This window comes from Erigeron canadensis, chromosome 2 (genome assembly GCF_010389155.1).
Source record: "Erigeron canadensis isolate Cc75 chromosome 2, C_canadensis_v1, whole genome shotgun sequence".
Classification (NCBI taxonomy): domain Eukaryota; kingdom Viridiplantae; phylum Streptophyta; class Magnoliopsida; order Asterales; family Asteraceae; genus Erigeron; species Erigeron canadensis.
Genome location: NC_057762.1, coordinates 9,304,951 through 9,331,315, shown reverse-complemented (window position 1 = coordinate 9,331,315; position 26,365 = coordinate 9,304,951). Strand labels below are relative to the sequence as shown.

Below are 26,365 nucleotides of genomic sequence, written 5' to 3'. Positions count from 1 at the left end.
TACGAAAAGTAAGCAAAATACTTCTGATATGAAAATGATATGAGGTAATCTCTATTTATAAGATTTTTGTTGATCTAGATAACATTACAATTCATTGTTAAACACGTAATAATTATAAAAGAGAAACCTTAATTATTATAAAATGGAAAAATTTGAACCTTTAAATAAAACTTAACTTTTAATTAGAACTATTAGATCATAATTGATGATGTCATTTACATTTTATAACTTTTTCTAAATTTAATTTTAATTTAATAAATTTAAGTATGATCATTAATTATGGAAAGTAAATTTCTACATTTTATAATTATAAAAAAATAATTAATTTAATAAAATAATTATGAAAATTAATTCATAGCTTTATATTATTTTTTAAAAACCTTTTTTTAGTTATTAAATTATGAATTTATATATGTTTTATTCATATAACGTAATAGTTATTAGTTATAATTATAAGTATTTAACTTTATATAGTTAATATCTTATGATATTTAAATAAAACATATACCTAATCTATATATAGCATCTAGAATAATCAAAATGTAAAAAGTTATAAAAAAGACAACATCGCTAAATTTCAACAATCCGCGTATTATGGGGATATAATCTAGTTACAATTCAGTGTTACACACGTAATTATTATGTGTTTCCTCAACCATATGCGATTATGGATGGGGGAAAGATCCGAACATGATATATGAAAAATTTCGGTCGAAGGCGAGCTCATGGGTAACGGGTCAGGCCCCAAGAAATATCGAGTATAGGGTCAAGTATATATATACAAGTTGTATATATATAAGTGAATATGGGACTGTTATGCACCCAACTTGGGTGAAAAACCCCCCACATACCAATACTTTTTAATATTTTGAATAAATGTTTGGCCCCCATGATTTTTATGGTTTAAAAAAAGGTATGTAAAGTGTTTTCACCCAACTTAGGTGCCTAACAGCCTCATATATATATATATATAGGAAAAAGGTCCATTTGAGAACTATTTAAATTGGAAGAACCATGAGAACCTCTAAATTATAACTTGGGGTTGATGTCTATATGGTGTATGTGAACAAATTTGTCACATATGAACAAAAATCAAATTATATATATATATATATATATATACTATTTTATAAAGCACATAGGGTTTCAACTTTCAATTTCAACAGTGTACACATAATAACATACGAGAGAAAGTATCCACGCGTTGCGGCGGTGGGATGGTGAGGTGATAGGTCATAAAGTGTGATAGCCAAATGTCTTAACCGTACGGGTTCTGCCATCGGATTTAAAAATTCGTCGAAAGTATATCGAATGACATCTCTAATGAAAGAGCATGAAATTTTAAGAACACTCATATAATTTTTATAATTTATCGATGTACGGTTTGTGGGATAAAAGATTTTGAATGCATTGGAGGAATAAATGATTTATGGAGGAGAGAGGAAAAAAGAGGATTGGTTGATATTTGAGGAGAGAGAAAGAGTATTTGGTAAATATATAATTGATAAAAGGAACATTTTGGGGAAGTAAATGTTGAAACTTAAAATGTTAGACAAGGACTTTTTGCTTTATAATATAGTACAAATAGTATAGATATAGATAATGTACCATAAATCAATGCCTACAACTTTCACTCTCCTCCATAAATCATTTTATTCCATTAATTCTTTTAAAATCTTTTATCTCAAAAACCGTACATCGATAAATTATAAAAATTATATGGGTATTCTTAAAATTTCATACTCTTTCATTAGAGATGTCATTCGATATACTTTTGACGAATTTTTAAATCCGAGGGCGGAGCCCGTACAGCTAAGACATTTGGCTATGACACTCTATGACATATCACCTCCTATGACCCCATACTCTATGACCTATCACCTTCACCATCTCACCACCAGAACACGCGGGTACTTGTTCTCGTGCTAGTATATATAAATTATACCCTCGTGTTGAAAGTTAAAAAAAAATTTTGGACATGCGAATTGACCAAACTACCCTTAATAAATTAAATCACCACAAACCCTTAATATTAAATTATACCATTAGTCCCTTATCTTATAAATTATCTCTACTAGCTCTTTTAGATTAAACACCTCTACCTCACTTACCTACACCATTTGACGCTGCGACCATCATCACCATCCGTTACCGCCATCACACCGTCGTCATCGTCACCGCATTACACCGGTACAATGTCTGTATATATATATAGGGTAAGGTTCATATAAGAACCATTAAGATATGAACATAAGTAATATTAAGTATAAATTGATATGTTCATATCTAGATGAATATGTTCACATTATCACATACACTATTTGTTTATGAACATCAAGTTATAATTTAGAGGTTCTCATGGTTCCTTCAAATCAAATGGTTCTCAAATGAACTTTTTCACACACACACACACACACACACACACACATATATATATATGTGAGTTAAGGGCTGTTTGGTTCATGCAATTTATTAAAATTGGAATGTTAATTTCATTCATGAGCTTGTTTTGTTGTAAAAATAATAGGATTGTAATTCAAAGTTTTATTTAAATTCCTTAAAACAAAGAATTTTCAATTCCTTACTAAACCCATAGAAAGTTGACAAAAAGGCCCCACAAAGTTTACAAACCTATTTATGTTTCGGTTTCATATTTTTGACGATGTCAACTGCCATGCCACCAACCACCGCTATACAACCACCGCCACAACCACGGTCGCCTACGGATGAGCATATGACTAGATAAGCCAAGACTCACCCCATAACCGACCCGCCTGATAGGGTAACATTAGGGTCGCAGGTTCGATTTTGTTGCACTGCTTGGTCCTAGGGTCGGGTAGGGTCCGACCGGGTTTTGACACTTGATGAACAAATGTTCCTTAAACCCGAGAAACAAACCAAACTCTTCCAAACCCGAACCGCCTAATAGGGCAACGGTCGGTCACCGGTTTGATTTTGTTGCACTATCGAGTTTTGGTTTGCACGGGTTGACCCGGGTTTTGACCCGTGCTCATGCCTACCGTCGCTGATTATAACCAGCCTTTGACCATCATCTTTATTGGACTAGACACATCACATGACCTACGAACCACCACCGTTTATCGTTTGACTAAATACACATTGTTAAACTTCACCACCAATGACCGTTGTTCCCGACCACCACCGCCAACCACCCAACCTTGTATCATTTTGTGTTATATTTTAATCTTTTCTATTTTTATCTAATTGAAAGAAAACAGTTTGTTTCATAAACATAAAATGCTTTTGAAAGTTAATTGAAAAATGATTTTACTTTGCTCATGGGTGTGTATGAGAATGATGCAAAGAAAGATGGAAAAAAAAATCAGAGAGTAAAAGAGACAAATGATAAAATACTTTATTAGCAGGAATTGGTAATCTACCAAAGGTAATATATCATTTAAATATGATATGTTTATTAATTTTTTTACAACATTCCATTGAATTCTGTCAATTAAACACATCACATGTTTTATAAATTTCCAATTTTAATTTATTTAAATTCTAATTTTTAAAAAAAATTATGTGAACCAAATGCCCCCTTAGATTGAATACACTCTTTCAAAAAGACCAACTCATAAGGGATAATAAGTCATAAGGTGATACGTCATATGGGATGATAGGTCATAAAGGGTGATCAGTGATGCAGTGGTCTATCTAACAGGCTCCGCCTTTGGACACCATGGCTTCGCAATGGACTGACAGACTCCGCTTTTAACCGTCATTGATGTGTAGATATGATCATTTAGTATAAAACAAAGATTTTATATGCATTTTTAAATATACAAGTATAGAAAAAAAAACTAAAAAGTAGTCAAAAGTATATTGAGTCGTATCTTTATTGAAAAAAAGCGAAGTTTTAAGACTACCAATATTTTTTTTCGTTTATCGCTGTGCGGTTTCTAAGATAAAAGTTTTTTGAATAAATTAAATTAAATTTATATTATTTTAACAATGTGGAAATGTGTGATCCAAAATTGTTATTTGATCTTTATGCAAAAGATATTCGCTATGTAACTTTTTCATATATGTATCTGGGGGAAATGATTAATCCTCAGAAAATTTGGCCTAAAAATCCTCTTAAAACATTAAAAAGGTGACATGTGGTATCAATTAATTCTCTTTTCTAATCTTGCTCCTTGATTTTTTCATATGTCATCATCCAATACTTAGGATGATTAATTATTTCCCTTAATCCTCCTAAATTAATAACCTAAAAATCCTTCTAACTATTAGATGATAACATATGAAAAAATCTGGGGGCAAGATTAGAAAAGATAATCAGTGAAGACCACATGCCATCTTTTTATAATTTTAGAATGATTTTTAAGCTAATATTTAAAAATAGGGGTGTAAACGAGTCAAGTCTGCTCGCGAAATATTTAAACTCGATTCGAAAAAAGCTTATTTTGAGCGAGCTTAAACAAGCTCAAGTCGAACTCGAACTTCGAATCCATAACTCGAATAAGCTCGTGTGCCTAAACGAGCTTTCATATACTAATCAAACCGAGCCTAAAGGAGCTTTTGTCACGAGCTTCCGATAATCAAGCTTAGTTTTTATCACTTAACTTGTTTAGTTTTTTTTTTTGACAAATAAGTCGATCTCAAGTCGAGCTCGAGCTTTCTTAATAAACCACAAGCCGAACTTGAGTTTATATACTAAGGCTCGAACGAGCTCGAGCTCGAGCCCGAGTTCCTTAAACGATTTGAAGTTCGCGCTCGAGCACTGTCAAACTCGGGCTCGGTTCGGCTCGTTTACACCCTTATTTAAAAAGATTTATCATGTATATATATAGTATACTTTTGTATTTGGGTTGACTGTTGAGGATTGTATTTTCTATTTCGATTAACTCGGGGATTTGATATTGATTTTTTTAAGGGTATGTTTGGCACAAAAGCTTGGAGCTGAGGCTGTAGTTAAGGGCTTGGGGCTGGAGCTTGACGTTGGGGCTTGGGCTGGGGCTTTTTTTCAACTCTCTTCCTACGAGCTTTTATTTTAAAGACCTTTTGGGGCTTTTAGGAGTTTTTTGGGGCTGAGGCTTTTGATTTTTTATGTATTGTTAAACAGGGCTATAATTTTCAAATGAGCTTATTTTTAAAAGCTAATGGCTTTTAAGCCCTTGCCAAACGGTCCTAAATATGGGGAGACCGGTCCAACAGAGGAAAAAACCGATCCTAACATGAGAAGCGCCGAAAAAGAAATCCAAATTTCCATTTCAAACTTCAAAACTCCCCCCCATTCCGTCCTATCGCTCTCTCTCTCTCTCACACACACATAACTCTAACATACACAAAGAATAGATATAGATATAGATACAGAAAATACAGAAGGAAGAAATGTCATCAAAATTAAAGATTATAATCGAAAAAGGACCTCGAGAAGGAGAAACCCTAGAATACGATCCAACTTCAGCTATCAAAATTGGGCGAGTAGCTCGCGGCAATACGATCGCAATTAAAGATGCAGGTATTTCGTCAAAACATATATGCATTCAATTTGATAAACATTTACAGAAGTGGACTTTAATTGATCTCGATTCATCAAATGGTACTTTATTGAATGGATTAGATCTTAAGCCGTATGTTTCGTCTAGTCTTAGTGATGGCGATTGTGTTAAGATAGGTGAGTTAACTTCTATGATTGTTAAGATTGGAACTGAGATTGAGGTTGAAGGTCCGTCCGATAGATGGAATACTAGACGGAATGGTAAAGGTGTTGCTGTTGTTGAGAGTGAGTTAGGGTTTGGCGAGGGGAAAGCGGTGGAGGAAGTGGCGCAGAAGCGGAATTTGCGTGGTAGAGGTAAGAAAGTCGAGGCGGCGGTGGATGAGAAAGCAAATGCGGTTGAGGTTGTTCAAAAGCGAGATTTGCGTGGTAGAGGAAAGAAAGGTGTGGATGTTGAGAGCGAGAAAGCGGCGGTGGAGGAGGATCTACGGAAGTCCGATTTGCGTGGTAGGGGTAAGAGAGGTGTGGAGGTGGAGAGTGAGAAAGCGGTGGTGGAAGTGGATGTACAGAAGCGAGATTTACGTGCTAGAGGTAAGAAAGGTGTGGATGTAAAGATTCAGGTGGAAAGTTTGAGTACTAAGAGGGTGCTAAGGAGTTCGAAAAAGGGGGAGAATGTGAATGTAGATGTGAGAGAAATGGGTGAAGATGTTTCTGTATTGACAGAATCAAAGAAGACAAGAGGAGGGAGGAAGAAATTGCCTGTGAAAGTTGTTGAGGATTTTGCTTTAGATGGAGGTAAGCTAGGTGAAAATGGAGTTTCGGTAGAAGTTAAAAGAACAGGGAGAGGGAGAGGGAGACCAAGAAAGACGATGAAGGTGGAGTCTTTGGAAGAAAACAATGCTAAAGAATCTGTTCAAGTGGGTGAAGGAAATGAGGGTGATTTTGATAAAGGTAAAGCTGATATGTTGGAGAAGGTTGAAAATCTCAGTTTTGTGGAGAATCTAGATGTAAACAACGATTCTGTTCAAGATCTTTTGGTGGAGAAATTGGATACCAACAACGAATGTGTTCAAGATCTTTTAGTGGAAAAGTTGGATACCAACAACGAATGTGTTCAAGATGACTTGGCGGACAAATTGGTGCTTAGGCAGGAAAATTGTGAAGGAAACGGAGCGGTGGTTGATGGAAGTTTGGTAAAAAGTCCATCAGAAATAGCTGATGTGGATAAGGAAAAGGAAGCGGTGGTTGATGGAAGTCTGGTAAAAAGTCCGTCAGAAATAGCTTATATGGATAAGGGAAAAGAATTGGCGGAAGAGCTGGAATATAGTCAAGATGGCAGTGAGGGTACGGTGAATGACAGTGGGCCTGATGAGAGTCGGTGGGTAGATTTGGAGAAAATGACGTTAGGGGACTTTTTTGATTACCTGGAAGTGCAGCTGCCTAAAGAGATACATGAGAAGATAGAGAAAATCAATTCTGATTTGAGAGAGACTGCCCGGAAATGCCATGAGCTTAGGCTTCAAGCAGATGAAAACCGCAAGGGTAGTATAGCCACAAATAGACAGAATTAATGTCATTTGTTTACTTATTGAATTTCTGGTGTCTAATATCTCAAAGTATGCAAGCTATGTTTGTGTTGTATCTGTTACTTCTTTTGTCCTCTTTTTTGCAATGGTTCCTTGTTTTTGGTCAACCATGACCTCAAGTCAGGATCCATTAACATAAAAAGTGTTTAAAATTTTGGTGTAGCATGCAATGTAAACATGTGGTACCCTGTAGGGTTAATTAGCACTTGTTTTTATGCATTACCTCAAAGCTAGATGAATCCTTAGGTATAGTTGGTATTAACATTTCTATATATATCGGTATAAATGAATTCGTATTATAGTAGCATATTGTTTGACTTTGTATTGTGTGATAAGATTTTAGCTAATTGCTATGCAAACATGAGTGCAATGTAATTGTGAGATTTTGATCAGTACTTCAAGTAATTCTGATATTAAATATCGTATTAAACATGATAAATGATACAGTACAAGTTTCACTTCTTATAATCCACGGCCCCCATCTCTCAGAGCTATGCCTCTAGCTGTTCTGTCGTTCATGTTGCATGGAATTAATCTCATGTTGCTTGCTAATATATTGAGCCAGATAGATTACTATTTCAGTTTTATAGCTTATTGCAAAATATGTTTCCAAGTTATACTTTTGGTAAGATAATATTTTGTGGCATTTTGGAAGATTTAACAGCTAGCACTTCTATTTATGTCTTTGTAGCAACGAGACTTTAGTTAAAGTCATGTTCTTGCCGAAAAACATGGATGAACATGGTTGGGTTCCTGTAAGCTTAATTGCAGGCCTCGAAAAAGTGAGTACTTTGGAACAGGTTAGTGTATTTTATGCTGTTTCTTGATGACCTATTTGACTTTGATGTTCTGTTTGGGATTTTTTTTTTTTTCTGAATGGCACACGTTAATCTGAAGTAATTTTACTTTAAGTACTTATGGATATCTTATGTCCAATATATCTAGCATGAATTTGTATTACATCTATATGATGTCTTAACTTTGTAGCTATCCTACTTTGAAATCTTATAACGTCAAATTTATGCACATATCTTGTGGTCAGTAATTGGAAATGTAATTGTATTGATCAATATAATGTGCTACTTTGAATCTCTTTACAAAGGAGTTCACTACTTTCATTTTAGCCCGTCTTTACAAAGGAGTTCACTACTTTCATTTTAGCCCGTCTTATGTCATAAGTGGGTCTTCAACCTTAATGGCTAAAAATGAACATTTTAAATTGTATAAGAAAATTGCATTTGATTCATGTTAGCTGCCATGCCTGTAAATGCAACCTTACTAGTTGTTTGTTTCTCTGTAAATACAGTGTCATCTGTTTTCTTTCTTTTTAATGGCAGTAGTTTCTCATCGCCATGTCTCTGATATGCTTGCCGCATTTGATGGTATTTCTTAAATTGATACCGACTTACCGAGTGCTAATTTGTTTAGACTTGGTATTTCTTATTTATTGTTTCAGAAATGAATCAATGATAATGAAAATACTAATCAAGATTTGAGGTTCCATTTTGTTTTGTTTTATTTACTTATTTTTATTTTTTTTACGTTTAAATAAATTCTTAGAGGAATCTCTATTTGCATTTCTGCTGTTTCTTTTTTTTATGTTGAACTAGGGATGAGCATTTGGACCGAAACCCGTGACCCGACCAGCAACCGGCCTGGACCGACCCGCCCGAAGGGCTAACGGGCCGGGTCACGCTTTTGTTGCATTTTCGGGTCACGGGTTGCGCGGGTCGGGCCAAGCCAAAAACCGAAAAAGATGAAGGAAACTCGTAATCCGCCCGAACCCGACCCGACCCGAACCATCACGGGTCGGGTCACGGTTCCGTTTTTCATACACTTACGGGTCGCGGGTCGGGCCGCGTCAGACCATTTGCACATCCCTATGTTGAACTAAGCTAACTGGATAGATACCGTTTGAGAGAGATTAACAGTCTATGTAGAGAGGAAGCATTTACCCACTAACTTGTCAGCGTGGTCTCTGGTTTGTGGCTTAATGTGATGAATTGTGAGAAGGCTGCTTTTTTTTACTGGTTAGTCAATCTGATCAGGGCGTCTAAAGTTCACTCAAAATGAAAATTGGCAATTGCGCTTACAGTATTTGTAAAGTCTTAGGTTTATTTAGAAGTATGACACATTTTCTTTCTTGGAATCCTTTGACCCGTTAATATGCCTTAGAGCCACTGCTCTTTTGTCTGTCAGTTTTAGAAGGGTTTGTAGCATACAGATCCATACATCTGCTAATGACCAAGACCGTAAAATAGGTTTCCAAACCAAACACGGAGTTACATATTGAAATATCATAACAGCCTACTGTTATAGCTCATATTTATAGAAGCAATCCCTTTGGCCCCTACTAATATGATCCAATTGACCTGACACCTTCTTAAGCTATACAGAAACAGAAAAACCACCTAGTAAAGTATAAGATGAGCATTTTAATGGACTTCTTATAGGGTTGGAAATCCTGGAAAAGTTCATTTTCAGATGCTCAACTTAGCTGCACCAGGTTCTTCCAGTAGCAAAAGATCGGCCCAACATCCCAGTTATGCTTGAATTCGTGTTCATACCAGTATACCAGTAACCATGCACTAAGCCACTCCATTTAAATAAAGCCAAATCCATATAATAAGCCAAAGCATTCATTGATTCATTCTATAAAGACTGACATGTAGAATTTGAACTCAGTGAATGATAACCATCAAAAGTGTCCATTCCTCTGCACAGCAGCAGAAGGCTTTACAACCCATTCCCATCTGCAATCTGCCTTGAGGCCTGTATTTCCCTTTATTCCGCTTGTATAATGCGGTTTCATGGTTTTCTATGTTTCTTCCTTGCTTTTTTTATGTATTGGTTTGGCTCTTCAAAAGAGTATCTTCAAAACAAATAGCTAAGGTAATGATGTTTCTCAAGCATCAATATTTTTCCATATAATCTTGGCCTTTTTGGTTGGTTGCTTGTTTTTAACCCAGAACATATATGCTTTCTATAGATCATATCATCTCATGATTTTAAATGCTATATACTTCTATATATTGTAATATTAGGTGCCATCATTTTTTTCCCCCTCTCCATTTGTGTTTAACATGGTTCATCTTATCTTTTTTGAAATTTGTACTTATTAGGTTGGCTTGGATGCCCAATTCAGTTTCTTTTTTTAATAGCATTTTTGTGCTCTTATTTCGTCTTTTTGGAGTGGTGAACAAACTTGAATAGTGGCAAGTACTTTCAAATAAAGTTAGATAATGTTTGAAAAGGAATTGATGAGTAATAGAAATGCTGCTGACATAGACAATGAGATGTTGTACACACCCCCTTGATCGGGTTGTACACATCATTAGACTTCTCACTCACAAACAAACTTGATAAATCCAACATTCACCCCCTTGATCAGGTTGTACATACCATTCACACCGTTCTTTTCATCTCGAGTTTTCTCAAACTTTAGCCACGTAGAGACACATCCCGTTGATCATGACCGACAACCACGAACCACCTATAAAGTTGGTTCTTACCTTCTAACTTTGGTTGCTTCATCCGACTCTTTGGTTCACACATGTTGGACTGTTGATCTCATTTTCAGTTACTTAATCTGAACAAAAAAAAAACAAATACAAAATACTTACTTTGTTTCTTCATCCCCGTACAATAGCTATCACCAAAACAAAAGCAACTTGATTTCCCCCCCCCCCCCCCCCCCTCATTTCTACTTTTTCTTACAATACATGAAACCCCACAATTGTTTTGTGCTTTTTTTTTTTTTGAACAGCTGTTTTGTTGCCTTTTTATCTCTCAAACTCTCAAAGGATATACTTATTCTAGCTTGCCATCTTTTGATTCATCGGTTTGTTGCAAAACTTCAATTTGGGGGTATATAGCCAAGAAACCATAAATTGGCAAATTTTGGTAAACTTTTCAACCAACGCAAATGTGCCATGTGCCCTCTTATTTTTCTTGAAAAAAAGTGCCAATTTTTGCCAAATGTATGAATGTAGTGTAAAAGGTGCCAAATGAGCCAAAAAGTGTCAAACGGTCAAAAGAGCACGTGGTCCAAGGTTCCCAACGTTCACTAACATCGGCTCCTATAGGCCGATGTTAGTTGTCAATGCTCCTTGCCAATTTTTACCGATGAACATACTATAAGGGAACCGATTTGCCAATCTGTGCCAAAGAAGGAACCGAAGAAAGAAAACGACTATACCCTTGCCCCTTAGCGGCACAACTGCATTAGTCATTTATCTATGTCCTTGGTACAATTGTTTCATCAATTTAGACATTTGAACAAATTTACTTTACGGGTCAAAATGCAAAACCCTTAAGCTAAAACAATGGTAAGCTTAGAGTAAACGATAGATAATCAGATGGATAGCATGCGCATGTATCAACTACGATTTTAAACCATGAACAAAACTAGAGGTGCATATAAATCAACTAATGGCCAAGTTTTGACAATGATTGAATGAACATCATATATGATGGGTAGTACGAAAATTATCAAAGAAAAATATAAACCTAAAAATAATTAATAGTCAATTAACTACAACCATAGAGGCATCAGAAACTGACTCGAGAAAATAAGTAAATAAAGCTAACATTGATTTAAGAGAAAATTGGATGGATTTATTTGACAACCCATCTTCTTTATCAACCCGATTTTTTTTTGGAAAAGAATGAAAGTTATTGGATGGAATTTGAAGTGGCATGATGATTAAATTTGTATGAATGCAGACGCTTTATTTTCTGACTGTAAATACTCTTTCAATGACATGATCCTTCACTTACCAAATTCGACTTAAGATTCAAGTCAACACTACAATTGCTTAAACATCATGTACTTAGTCATAAATAACACTATCAAGTTGAGTCATTATTACTTACATCATGTACTTTTTCATTTAGATATAAGATATAGATAGATCCTCTTTCACTTTTCTATCAACACAAAATTAATACGCCGATATAATTATCATCATATATATCATCATAAAGAAATAAAAAATGGTAAATAATAACGAAGAGTAAATAAAGAGTAATAGCAAGTTTTTCATGAAGCTCATAAATTAAGCGCTAAAGAAGCAACTTTGATACAACTGAATTTCAGAATAGAGAGAATTTAGGAGAGAAATTGATATTTGATTTATGATATCTGATACATCCCCAATATCAGGCTTATATAGCCTTTGACTATTCAAACAAGAAAATAACTGCTCCCTATTTTACAATACTAGTCCCTCAACTAAGAATTATGACACTTATTGACTAAAATGCATTATTTATGTAACAATACTTCCCCCTTATAAGATTTTTGTCCTCAAAAATCATAAGTAGGAAATCTGCATTGCATGTCATCCAGGAACTCCCATGAAGCATCTTCTAATGGTAGTCCTTCCCAATGAACAAACACTTGAACATTAACCTTACCCTTCCTTTTCACAATCTTCCTGTCAATCACAGCTCTGGGTTGCAACAAAAACCGAGGTCCATTTGGCAGGGGAACACTCTGCTGTAGAGAACCATTAGCCTTCTTAAGGAGTGACACATGGAATGTGTGATGAATCTGTGCAGAATCTGGCAAGTCCAATTGATAAGCCACCTGTCCAATTTTCTTCAGAACCAGGAAAGGACCAAAATACTTTGGTGACAACTTCCTATTATGATGAGCTTTGAGTGATTGTTGTGCAAAGGGATGCAATTTCACATAAACCCAATCTCCTTCCTTAAATTCTCTATCACTCCTCTTCCCATCTGCCAATTGCTTCATTCTATTTCTATTTGCTTCCAAATTAGCTTTCAGCTTCCTTATCATTGCTTCTTTATCTCTATGAATCTCCTCTACAGCCATCACAACAGTATCTCCAGGAATGTATGGAATATGAATATTAGGTTTAACCCCATACAATGCCTCATGAGGTGACATCTTAATGGCAGAGTGCCAAGAAGTATTATACCACCATTGTGCTAAAGGAATCCACTTTACCTACTGCAAAGGGTTGTCCATGCACATGGTTCTTAAGTAAGATTCCAAGCATCTATTGAGCACTTCAGTCTGCCCATCAGTTTGTAGGTGATAGGCAGTGGACATGGCTAAATCCACACCTTGTAGCCTCATGAATTCTTTCCAAAACTGAATCAAGAAAATAGGATCCCTGCCACTCACAATTGTAGAAGGACATCCATGCAATTTAAAGATATTATCAAGCACAACTTTAGCCACAGTGACTGCAGTATATGGGTGACTGAGTGGAATAAAATGCCCATATTTTGATAACCTGTCCACCACCACTAGAACAGTATCCTTACCACTTACTTTTGGCAAACCAGACACAAAATCCATGGATATACCAGAAAATAGTGACTGTGGCACTGGCAAAGGCTGCAGCAACCCAGGGTATGGTACAATCTCATACTTTGCCCTCTAACATATTGTTCACTCTTTGATGAACTTCTGGACATCTTTATAACACCCCTTCCTATAAAACAGTTCCTTTAACTTGGCCAATGTAGGAATGACCCCAGAATGCCCCACTCCAAGAGATGAATAGCAATAAGAAATGATATCAATTCTTAATTGCATATCTTTTGCTATGAAAAGTTTATTTTTCCTTTTCAATGATTTGCCATCGCAAGATCTATGGGGAATTATCTCACATTGTGCCAACCTAGTGATCAAAGATTGAGTATCTTTATCTGCCTGCCATGAGTCTTGAATTATGCCCCACAATAAATCATTAATAGAGCTAACTCCCATCTGCAAAACTTCTACACTAGGTACTCTTGACAATGCATCAGCCACAATGTTGTCCACCCCCTTCTTGTAACTAATCTCATAATCATACCCAAGTAATTTGGACAACCACTTTTGTTGCAGGGGAGTGACTATCTTCTGTTCAAGTAAGAACTTTAAACTTTTATGATCAGTTTTGATCATAAAATAAGTAGATGCTAAGTAATGATGCCACTGTTTGACTGCAAAGATAATGGCTAGTAACTCCATCTCTTAAACAGACCACCCTTGTTGCCTAGGAGATAATGCCTTACTGATATAGGCCAAGGGATGACCTTCTTACATTAAAACTGCCCCCATTCCCTTAGATGAAGCACAGTCTCAATGACAAATATTTTGTCAAAATTAGGCAATTTAAGCACTTGAGGTGAACTCAATGCTTGTTTCAGCTTTTCAAAAGCAGTTTGTGCCTTTTGCCCCCATTTAAAACTATCTTTTTTTAACAATTCAGTGAGAGGCTTAGTAATAACGCCAAAATTCCTCACAAACCTTCTATAATAACCTGCTAGGCCTAAGAAACCCCTCAGTTGCTTAATTGTCACAGGAACTGGCCATTCTTGAATGGCTTGCACTTTGGCAGGATCAGTAGCAACTCCATTTTTGGTAATAATGTGACCTAAATATTCTACACTCTCTCCTGCAAATGAGAGTTTAGACTTCTTGGCTTTCAATGAGTTGGTTCTCATCAGTTGTAAGACAGTTTCCAAGTCCAACAAATGCTATTTCCAACTAGTGCTGTACACCAAGATATCATCAAAGAAAACAAGTGCACATCTCCTTAATACTTCCTTAAAGGTGTGATTCATGAGTGATTGGAAGGTTGCAGGAGCATTAGTGAGACCAAATGGTAAGATTAGAAACTCAAAGTGCCCCTGATGTGTTTTAAAGGCAGTTTTGTATATATCTTCCTCATGCATCCTGATTTGATGATATCCAAATCTCAGATCCAATTTAGAAAAGACCACACCACCCTGCAACTCATGTAAGAGTTCTTCAATGAGTGGTATAGGAAATACATCTTTGATGGTAGCATCATTCAGTTTCCTGTAATCAATGCATAACCTCCAACTTCCATCCTTCTTTTTCACCAAGACCACTGGGGCAGCAAAAGAACTTGTGCTATTTCTGATTACTCCCGAATATAATAATTCTTGAGTCATTTTCTCAATAACATCTTTCTGCACCTTAGGATATCTATAAGGTTTGAGGTTTAAATCTCTGGTTCCTTCTTTCAAATGGATCCTATGATCAATAGTTCTTTTGGGAGGCAGGCCCTTTGGGAACTCAAAAACATCAGAAAACAGCTCTAATAACATCTCCAAATCTTTCTTTTGTTCTACATTAGATGCAGGAGTGTCAACTATGGGGTGAAATACACTGATTATGTGATTGGTCCTGAATAGCAAATAACTGAGCTTGTACTACTTCTTTTTGGACTCCTAACAAAGAATTCATCTTCTCCATAGAACAAACACTAACACCTTGTTGTTGAGCACCTTTCAACACACACTCTTGCCCTTCTAACCATTGCACTCCTAAGACAATGTCATAATTGTTTAAATCAATGACTAACATGTCTGCCTTATAGTGGTTTCCCTGCATACTCCACTGAAATGCTCTACAAATATTAGCACAATCCATGTTATTTCCATCTGCCACAGTGACCAGTACATTTAGTATATGAACAATTGCACACTTGAGCTTCTCTGCCATCCTTTTACTCATAAAATTATGAGTAGAACCATTGTCTATCAGAATGTGCAAGGTTCTAGTACCAATGGTTCCTACAATTTGCATAGTATGGTAGGATGGAATGCCTAAAATTGCATTGAGTGAAATCTGTGGAGCTCCTTGTACAGTTAACAATTCTAGTGCTATTTCAACCACCTCTATATTCTCCTTATTCTCCTCCTCTTCTGTACAGTCCTCAATTTCTACCAAAAACAATTTCCTCTTACCTTTACACACCTTATTATGCCCAACCACAAATTTTTCATTACAGTAAAAACATTCTCCCTTTGCTCTTTTCTCCTCCATGAACCTATTTGTGACTTTCTTAGGTACTAATGCAGAAGTGTTTGAGTTCACAGGAGTAGGTAATAGAGGTTATTTAGCATTGCTCGTGAGAGTATTAAATCTATTACTGGCAGGTTTATATCCAGTGTAATTAGTAAAACTAGTGCCTCTACCTATAGCTTGATTAGCCTGATTTTGCAATTTAGCTAAAGTATATGTATCCTTCAATGTCTTAGGCCTAAACATACGGATCACACACTTAATATCCTTCAATTTAGTTTCAAGCCTTCTATGAACAAACTAACAGAATATTCTCTTGGAATAGTAACCTTATTTAATAATGCATCAAAGCTATCACAATAAGCATCGAGATCACCTGTTTGAGTAAAAGCTTTCAGTGCTCCCATGGCGTCCTCAACCAGAGTTTGTGCAAATCTGGTCGTGATGGCGCGTGAATATTCCGGCCAGCCGATATCATCAATTGTAGAGCCACTGGATCGAATATATGCCAAATGCCACTGGAGTGCTCTTCCTTCCATGTGAATTGCTGCATAGCGAACCTTCTTATGCTCTGGAGTATCATCAATGGTGAAAAAATGATCACATCTATAGTTCTAGCCTTCCACGTCATCATCGTCGAATTTAGGGAAATCAAGCTTAGCTAGGCGATGTGTATGGCTGTATTCATCTTCTCCACGAGTAATTAACTGTTTCTGCTTATCAAATGTCGCCATGTTCTTCGTCAATGTATCCACAGATGCCTTCAAAGTGATAATCGTCTCTTGAGCTGATGCTAATTCCTTCTACATACGTTCCATATCGGAAGCTTGATTGCGAGTAGTAGTCATTGAATTTGAAATGAATTTGATGATTTTGTTGATTTTTAGGGTTTTTTTTTATTTTTATATGAAATTGATGCCGGAGAAGAAGGATTCACCGGAATTGATAACCGGAATCATAAGCTCGCCGATTGAAGAAGAGAGAGCAGCGATGGCTCTGATACCATTGATACGACTGAATTTCAGAATAAAGAGAATTTAGGAGAGAAATTGATATTTGATTTATGATATCTGATACATCCCCAATATCAGGCTTATATAGCATTTGACTATTCAAACAAGAAAATAACCGCTCCCTATTTTACAATACTAGTCCCTTAACTAAAAATTATGACACTTATTGACTAAAATGCATTATTTATGTAACAAACTTTGATCAAAATTTTTAGATATACAGATAATTTAAGTTAGAAAAAAAAATCTCAAAATTCATTTTCTAAAAATAGACACATATATACGTCGAAGTTAACTTATATATATTTTTTTAATATTTGCAAACCCGTACCGATCATATCCATTTTTAAAATACAAAATCCATCAACTAAAAAATAACCACATATAAAAACTCATCATACTTATAAAAAATATACTGGATTGACATTAAACCTTAATTTTTGGTGACTTACTTTTTCTTTTTAAATTCTTTTAACAATCTAACTTTTGGTGATGCTGTAAGGGGGAGAGGTGTAATGCCAATTTTTTTTGGCAAATTGGCAAATTTTTAACCAATCACAATTTGACACGTGGCAATCCAAAAAACTACCAAAAGGTACCCAATATTTGCCAAAACTATGGGTGTAGTTGGTAAAAAAGTGCCCATCGGTTAGTTTCTTCATCTCCCACCCAACCCCCTTTTCTTTCTCCCCTCCCACCTGCTTCTTCTCCTTCTTTGTGACTATCCTTTTTTTTCTTCTTCTTTGTGATCATCGGTTCTACATCTATCTATATCTCTTCTTTATCTACACATATATATCTATCTCGCCGGGAAGCGGGAATAAAAAAAGAATAAACTCGTCGGAAAACTTGTCGGGAAACAGGAAAAAAAGGAAGATGGTGGCACGCCGGAGTTTAGCCACTTCCGACGATGATGATGATGACGGTGATGATGTAGACGCAATGACGGTGGCACGCCGGAGTTTATCCATATACACCCCCAATTTTTCCGGTATGTATGTGTGTATAAATATATTATATATGATTTTTTTAAATTTGTTTACCTCGATGCACACACACCTAACGTTCACTTGCATCGGCCAAATGTGTCCGATTGAATGTGCCGATGAGCCGAGCCGATTGTTGCCGATGAAGAGGTTGTAGTGTTGCCGATTTGCCGATAGTTGCCGATACATTTTGCCGACTACACCTCTCCCCCTAATTTTTTTATTATGAAGTGAATGGCTACGAAGTCAAACAATCGGTCAAAAGTATTACCTACGTGTGAACCTACGCTCACGTGTACCAACCAACCATCAGTCGAACAAAATCGCACACAACCAAAAGGGCAATATCGTCACTTCACCAAACATATATCGGGAAAACCTGGAGAGAGAGACAGAATAGATAGATAGATAGATAGATACAGCTCCGTCTGTCTCTATAATATTCTTGTATCTGTGTGTGTGTAAACTCCACCTTCCGACGATCGGATCCTCTCCGGGTATTCCGTCGGACCCAAATTTTTGATTTATAATTCCCTTTGTATGTTATTTTTTTTTTGCATTCACTTCCTCAACTTGAAACCCTAATTTGCATCCCCAAAAAAACATATATTGAAAAAAAAAATAAAAAAAATCAAAGTTTGTTTATTTTGATCTAAACAAACCCTAATTTTTTTTTACACATGGCGGCTGTAACTATTCAATCGGAAGATATCGTCGGCGTCGGTGGTGTAATGAAAAGCCCTAAGTCTCCGCCGCCGTGGAGTTCGATTGTCCAAGGTTCACCGGCGGCGGCGGCGGTGGAAGATCAAATTTTAAGTTCACCGGATGATTCGGATAATGGTGGCAATGTGGGTAAGAAGAAGGCGGTGTGGAATAAACCGTCGAATAGCGACGGCGGTGTGGTTGAAGCTGCTGTGAGTCCTTTTATGGGTGCAGTTTCTTGGCCTGCCCTTGGAGAGTCAAAAAGTAAATCTTCGCCGAAATCGTCGTCTTCCGATTCTTTGAAGGATATTCCATTGCTTCCTGCTTCACAAGTGGTAGTTTTTTTTTTATATTTAATTTACTAATTTTTTTATTGTAATTGTTTAGAAGTTATATGATGTGATCTAATACGAGCACGTATATATAAGTTAGAATATCATCATGAGTTATATATGAGATTTCGGTATATGTTTAGTTTGTTTGAATATGCATAAAATTATAGTAGAGTATAAATATTCGTCGCCTAAGAGTAGGGAGAGACTCTGATGTACTATATTCTTGTGCGTGTCTGAGCCATATTAGTTATAGCCCTAGTAGCTATTTTTAGCAATATATCGAGATTTATATAGAATTAGATAAGGCATTGCATGATTGTTTATGATCGTAGTAATGTTATACGACTAGAGAGTCTATATTGATTTCCAAGTGGATGGTTTTAGTCTTTTTGTTTGAGTGTTTGGTCTTGAAACTATTTCAATTGCCATAATTCGGTGTTGCTGTTTGCCTGTTTGTTTGTTTCTTTTGGAGTACAACGCCATAATAATATTACATTAAAGTTAACGTACGTGTTTTTTTTTGTTATATTATAGATGGCTGGAAATTCATCTCCTAGATCACATAAACTGAGTACTGTTAATAATGCGAATCCTACTTCGACTTCAAACCATGTAGCACCAGCCAAACAGAGGTCGATGAAGCGGGGTGGTGGGAGTTATCATTCAAATGCATCAGCGAATGGAGGCTTTTCTGCTTCTCATATGTCAGCAACGAATCAGGGTTCGGTGGTAGAAAATACTCACAATACGTCTGGGAAACCTAGTGTTGCTGCTGTGGAATCTTCTACTAGAGATAACACACACAATGAATCACAAAGAGGAGGTATTGGGTCACAACCACATAATGGTAATGATCACCAACATCAACGGCATACGTATAGAAGGAGCAATAGTGGCCAACATTCACGTGGAGATGGTTCTTACCATCATAATTATGGTAGTAAGCGGGATCAGGACCGTGGGAACCATGAGTGGAATCAGCATAGTAGAAGTTTTAATGGGAGAGATACACACATGCAACCCCAGAGAGGTTACCCCCGGAGTTATATACGGCCATCTGTACATACTTCTCCGACATTTATTCCCCCACCAATGACTTTGCCAGTCCGGCCTTTTGGCAACAATATGATGTATACTGGTGAGGTTTGGTATTATTATAATCTCTATTATTTAGTTTTTTTTTTCACCTGACATTAATATTGAATCCTCATGCAGATCTGCCATCTCCGGTGTTTTATGTTCAAGGTCCACCACCTCCACCAGAGAGCCTCAGAGGTATGCCTTTTGTTGGACCCATTCCGCCACCCATGTACTTTCTTCCAGATCACATGTTGCAAGGAATTGATCCCATGTTGCATGCTAATATAGTGAGTCAAATAGACTACTATTTCAGGTATGTCGTATGATCATTTGTTACAAACTATATTTTCAAGTTCATCTATATGATAGATATTCTTTTATGGCATTCTGAAAGATTAATATGCTAGCTCTTTTTTCTTTTTATATTGCAGCAATGAGAATTTAGTTAAAGATACGTACTTGAGGAAAAACATGGATGAACAGGGCTGGGTTCCTGTAAGCTTAATAGCCGGCTTTAAAAAGGTGAATATTCTGTAATAAGCTAATATTTTATGCATTTTTTTTTTTGTTGATGACCCGTTTGATATCAATGTTCTTTTTTTTTTTTGTAATTTTTCTACTGAAAGACCCAAATCTGAACTTTAGCTAATCTACCTAATCTGAATGTCACATATTGATGTGAAACGTTTATTGTCGCCAGTAGTTGAAATGTATTGTCTATACTCCCTTATAAAGAGAACTAGATTAAGAAATTAAGGATTTTTTTTCCCTAAAATACTCCTACTTAAATATAAAACCCTTATATACCCTACTTCTCCCATTCTCTTTAATCATAACACACTTTCATTGACCTTCTATTACCCTCCGCCACTGCCCTCCTTCTCCACCCCCTCCCTCGATCTCCACCACCGCCCTATATATCAATCTGCTACGTTTGATGAAAATTCTTTTTTAAATGAGTTGATTACTTTCATTTTGGCCTGTGTTATGCCATAAGAGGATCTTTAATATAATGGCCAAGAATGAACATTTGGAATCATTAAAGGAAAGTGCATTTAATATATAATAGTTTCTGTCCCTCCCTTCTTTTCTGAACTCACTTTTGCTTCTTCAGCACCAAACTTTAGTTGCTTACATGCTTGGGCTATTATGTTGATTAAACCAATGGAAGCAGAGGTTTTTCGCCTCTTGAAAGCAAATCACATACAATCAAAACATATGATATGTATCATGTTATTTATGTTCCCTTAAACTTTAGTTGCTTACGTGCCTTTGTAGTACCAATATTATGCTGTTAGCGGTTATCTTTGAAGTTAATATCGAGTGCTAACTTTTGTCTGGACTTGGGATTTTCATGTGTCATTCTAGTGGTCTTTTATGCATATAGAGTTCATTGCTTCATAATTTGCAAAGTTGCAAGATCATAGTACCAACTAGAATTTGATGTTTCATGAGATGGATTGGAAACGGGTTGCATCTTTTTTACTAGTTTTTGAACAAGTATAACACAAAGAATGACCAGTCAAAATTAAAATTGGCAATTGCACCAACGACGTCAGTAAGCTACATGCATTTGGCACTTTTAAGCATAGAAGCACTATCTTATGCTTACTGTGTTAATACTGAATGAATAGAACAACACTAAATATAAATCTTGTTAAGTCCTATATTCTTTAAGTATGAGAGTCGCCGTTATCTTTTATCCTTTTATGCTTATATATACTATAAAAAGGTCACAATTGTATCTATGTTCTCATCATCGATATACATGCTTATCTGTTTACGTAATTCATGACTGTTATATTTTAGATACTGTACTAGGAAGATATCCTAGTGAAAAACTAAAGACTAGCATTGGCCCAAAGCCAAGCTGAAACTAACAACTTCATTAGATTTAGAGTATTTGTCATGGCTCTAACGTCAGTTCATACTATGATCTATATAATATAAATATGGTCGTTTATTCTCAATTTCTCATTAGCAATTAGTTTCCTGAGAGTCCCTCACTTTCTGTTTGTGTTAACATAATGATAACCATTTGCACTTTTTACAGGTATTGTTTTTGACAGATAATGTTCAGCTAATTCTAGACGCAGTCAGATCTTCAACTATTGTGGAAGTGCAGGTATGTCTGGCCGAAGTTTATTTATTATATAGAAGTGATCGAATATATGCCATTAGCTTCGGATTTGTTTCTTTTAGCAAAACATAACCCACAGTACCTTGAGGATGAAACATAATGTCAATTGTTCAGTTTATAAATAAATGGATCGAAATCACGAGCTCTATCTGTCATGGACATATGGAGAGTTTAGCTTTGTGAGTTATCATGCTTCAAGGAAGTTGTGATATATGGAGAGCTCTAGTTTTCTGAGTTATTATGCCGTAAGGAAGTTGTGAATTCTAAGGTATTTTTTTTACAATCTTGAATTTCAGGGTGACAAAATACGGAGAAGAAACGATTGGATGAAATGGCTAATGCACCCAGCTGCCGAGTACTCCAACTTGTCCAGTCCTCGGGCCGTTGAAAAGTCTCCCAATCAAGATATATTAACATCACAGCTTCAGGGTGTTTCACTCGACGCAGCATCAACAAACGTGGATTCTGCTCAAACTTTTTCTTCAGGGGAATTCAATAACCAATTGCAACAAGCTGGAGGACGGACTGACCAAATAGGTGGTCAACAAGCAGGATTGACTTGAAGTTCAAGTACATGGGACTACCATATGCTATAAACTTTAGAAGCAAGCAATATTTTTGAGGAGAGAAGACTCATGGAAATCCATCAAAGTTTACAGGAAGATAGAAAAATGGGGATAGAAGAAGCACATGGATGTCAGAGGTAAACATGAAATGGAAAACCAAAAAAAAATCAAAAAAATACAAAAAAATGCAAAAAAAATTGAAAAATTTAAGAAAACCAAAAAAAAAAAAAAAATTAAAAATTCAAAAATTAAAAAAGAAAAAGTTAGAAAAGAGATTGGAATAGCAGAGAAATATGAAAAAGATATAGAATATTATGACTTTTCTAGATGTAGTCTTGGTATGTTGGATAGAATGATTTTTTGAGGACATATTTCAAAAACTATATGGTGTCCATTGTGTATGTTCAAATATGTGTGCCATGCATCTCTTCAGCCATCTTTAGTTTTTTGTCATGTTTGATCATCTTTCATTATCTTCTAGTTTGTTGATGGCCCGGGGGGTGTTTTCTACCTGGCAGGAGGCACCATTGTCACATTCTTAAGAAGTGGTTGACGATGATTTTTTAGACAAAGGGCACCGTTTTGTTTACGTTTCTTACCAAGAACGACATTTTGTCAATTTTATTAGTTGACCGTTGTTTCTAAATAGTTTGAAGGTGCATTCAGAGTTTTCTATATGTGTTCTGTTGCAAGAGTGAACTGGTTGTGGAGTTTTTGAGCCTGCTGCATCGGAGCGGGTATTCATACTTTTAAAGGAGAACAAAGCTATTAAAAAGTTATTATGGTAATCGCTGGTTGTTAGATCTCAGTGCTTGCTGACAGGTTTTTTGAGACGTGACTTGTACTTTATTTAGATAGATTCAATCATTTGTTGATGAGGCGGCACCTGGATTTTAACCGGGGATAAAGGATTTGTAGTCCTTGCCTTGCCACAAGGCCAGTCACCAAAACGGTATGGTCAACTTTTTTATGGCTTGGCTGTGTGACAATAAGTTCTGGTCAGCATCATATCAATGCTACGCTATCACTCGACCACTTTTCAACCGCTAACATGATATGCTCAACCTATTGTTGATAAATCGTTGGTGTGGGAACCATTATTTAATTAAATTTCTACTTTAAATAATAAAAATATTCAATCATCACAACGTATCCCCTTCATTCTCTTTGGTAACACATTGCTCCCACCTCCATCTCCGGTGACCCCGTCCATCTAGATCTCTCAAAGCTGTACAACCGCTAAGTAACACCATCCACACTTGTACCTTCTTGTATCACAATCCCCACCATTGTTTCTCTTCAGATCAACCAGTCTTACCACCACCACCCATCCGCCCTTCAGAGTTCAGACGCTTACCCAGGAGTTATATGAATGCTGGAAAGGTAAATAATATTTACCATTTGCTTCGTTGCTCGTTGTTGGAACCACGGATGTCCCCACGTAATGTGGTCATCACAAAAACGAGTTGTCCACAACTCTCGTTAGGGGGTTGGCATCTTACCACCCACTTCCTTTTTCACCGTTCGCTTCTAACCAATCACCTTATGCCACCTCAACTCCACTACTCACTCCTCCAAATTTTGTTGGCATCCGACCACTCACTTCATCACTCACTACCTTTTTCATTTTATTTAAAAACATAAATTCCACTAAAAATAAAAACATATTACATAATAATAGTAATAATAATAATAATAATAATAATAATAATAATATAAGGTATTCTTTGTATTTATATGATATTCTAGGGTTAAAAATGAAAGTTATATAATAAGTATAATAATGTATATGGGTGGTAGCACATCGTATTCATCCTTCATGATATATACATAAATTACTAGTCCTAATGCCTGTACGATGTACGGTAGTTATATACATTGTATCATAAAAAAATTCGTATGCCACATACATCATTCGTGAGTATGAAATAAACAGTGGTTAAAATAAACGAAAGATCGAAGCTAAGTTATAATAAATGGTAATGTTAAATATAATATATGTCTAGTTAGAATTTTGGATTTAACTTAAATTTTTACAATCACATCAAAATCGGAACTTGTACACATAGTGGATGACGGCAAACAACCTTGTAACTTCGGATTGTAAACTCAAATTTTTGAAGTTTTCATGTTAATAACTTATTATAAGTAATATAAATAATAAGAGTTGAAGAATTGAGGGTAAAAAAAGAGACAATTTTATTAATGAGAAAACAATCAATCAAATAAGGTTATAATGCGTTTTGAATCTATAGAACAAGATTTAGAGTTTAATTCTAAGTCTGATAAGAAAATTGAATCTATATACAATTAAAAAAACTAATTTAATAAAATAAATAAGTTAAAAGGACACGTATCGATCAAGGATTACGTCACGTTTCGTTTCAAGAACATCTCAATTCTGTTTTAGTTTATCAGTAGATATCTATATTTTATAGAGGGAAGCTTAAAAAACAAAAAAAATAAATTAAACTTTCATGTTCAAAATACTAGCCAAAGGAGACGTTAGACACCTCGAGAATTGCACAAATTGGATTATCGACCGCGTGGTCTGACCACTCACTTTCACCCCACGATGCGTGGGAAGAGATTGACGGCGGTGTTGAGTGGTGGTGTCACACCCACCACACGTCCATATTCCATCCGATGCCCCCTTAAGACTATTCGAGTGGTGTATGAAATGAAATGGTGGTGTTGGTTGGTGGGTGGCAGGTTCACTATTTTAAACTGTATGCTTCCTTACTTCACAATAGTTGTACTTGTTACTTTTCCAGATAAGTTACTTTCAATTTCAAGTATAATGGTACACACTTTACTATATTTTGTACAAATAATTGAGTTTCTATTGTTCTGGATTTCAGAATTTATTATCTACAAAAAGAACTTCCTCATAATGATGAAGTATAGTGTATGAATTGGGTAAATTATGCAGGCATTGACACTTGGGGACCCCCTCTAACACCATGCTTAAACTTTTTTGCTCTTCTTTTGATATATCTCTTATTTTTTTTTCTCTTCTTTTGATATATCTCTTATTTTTTTCTCTACTATAAGTCTATAATGTGTGAAAGTTTTACAAAATATCCGGCTACTGCTTTCTTTCTTTAAATAATTTGAGGCTAAACGGAATAAATCGTTCCCTCCCCTATGACACACCTAAAAAGCGCCAGGAATAATGCCTAGGGGATTCATGCGGAACGCCCAGCACACCTAACGCTTCTTTTGCTTCTATCCCCCCCACCCCCCAACGACTCCCATTTCGATTTTCAAACAATCCTCAACATTTACAAAAACAACCCCCCAAACATTATCATCATCAAAACAAAATCAAATACGCCCATCTTCTCCATTTCTTTTTCTCCATAACCGAAAATCTCACCATTTTTTCACCTTCTTCTCAAAATGAATCCACAGATTTCAACCAAAATTTTCGAATTCCAAACCCAAATAACCCAATCCTACCTGATATGAATGACCCAAACCTTCACCAAAATCCTCATTTTATTACTTTGTTCGCCGGTAACATTCCAACCTCTCCTATGCCGGAATACCTTCGAACTTCTCCTATGTCGGGATTTCAACGGTGGTCATACAACATGGAAAATGCGTTTGGTAATTCTTTTACATATATATATATATATATATATATATATATATATATATATATAGAGAGAGAGAGAGAGAGAGAGAGAGAGAGAG

General features: G+C 35.9%; 2 protein-coding genes across 2 annotated transcripts; both read left to right on the top strand.

Annotated features, from left to right (window-relative positions):
- The first annotated feature begins 5,339 nt into the window (after nucleotides 1-5,339).
- On the top strand, nucleotides 5,340-7,045 carry LOC122589948 (FHA domain-containing protein At4g14490-like). The gene has a single exon (XM_043762279.1). It carries the CDS (start codon nucleotides 5,356-5,358, stop codon nucleotides 7,030-7,032), a length of 1,677 nt encoding a protein of 558 aa, XP_043618214.1. The 5' UTR covers nucleotides 5,340-5,355; the 3' UTR covers nucleotides 7,033-7,045.
- Nucleotides 7,046-18,452: 11,407 nt separating this feature from the next.
- Nucleotides 18,453-23,108, top strand: LOC122589158 (la-related protein 1C-like). Its single transcript, XM_043761406.1, has 6 exons — nucleotides 18,453-18,880; nucleotides 19,415-20,018; nucleotides 20,096-20,273; nucleotides 20,392-20,482; nucleotides 22,014-22,085; nucleotides 22,397-23,108. Exons 1-6 carry the CDS (start codon nucleotides 18,524-18,526, stop codon nucleotides 22,661-22,663), a joined length of 1,569 nt encoding a protein of 522 aa, XP_043617341.1. The 5' UTR covers nucleotides 18,453-18,523; the 3' UTR covers nucleotides 22,664-23,108.
- Nucleotides 23,109-26,365: the final 3,257 nt, after the last annotated feature.

Excerpts from the sequence above, each read along its gene's own strand:
- LOC122589948 (XM_043762279.1), top strand. The coding sequence starts at position 5,356 with ATGTCATCAAAATTAAAGATTATAATCGAAAAAGGACCTCGAGAAGGA.
- LOC122589158 (XM_043761406.1), top strand. The coding sequence starts at position 18,524 with ATGGCGGCTGTAACTATTCAATCGGAAGATATCGTCGGCGTCGGTGGT. Across the intron at positions 20,019-20,095 it reads CAACAATATGATGTATACTG|ATCTGCCATCTCCGGTGTTT; the intron begins GTGAGGTTTGGT and ends ATCCTCATGCAG. Across the intron at positions 20,274-20,391 it reads CAAATAGACTACTATTTCAG|CAATGAGAATTTAGTTAAAG; the intron begins GTATGTCGTATG and ends TTTATATTGCAG.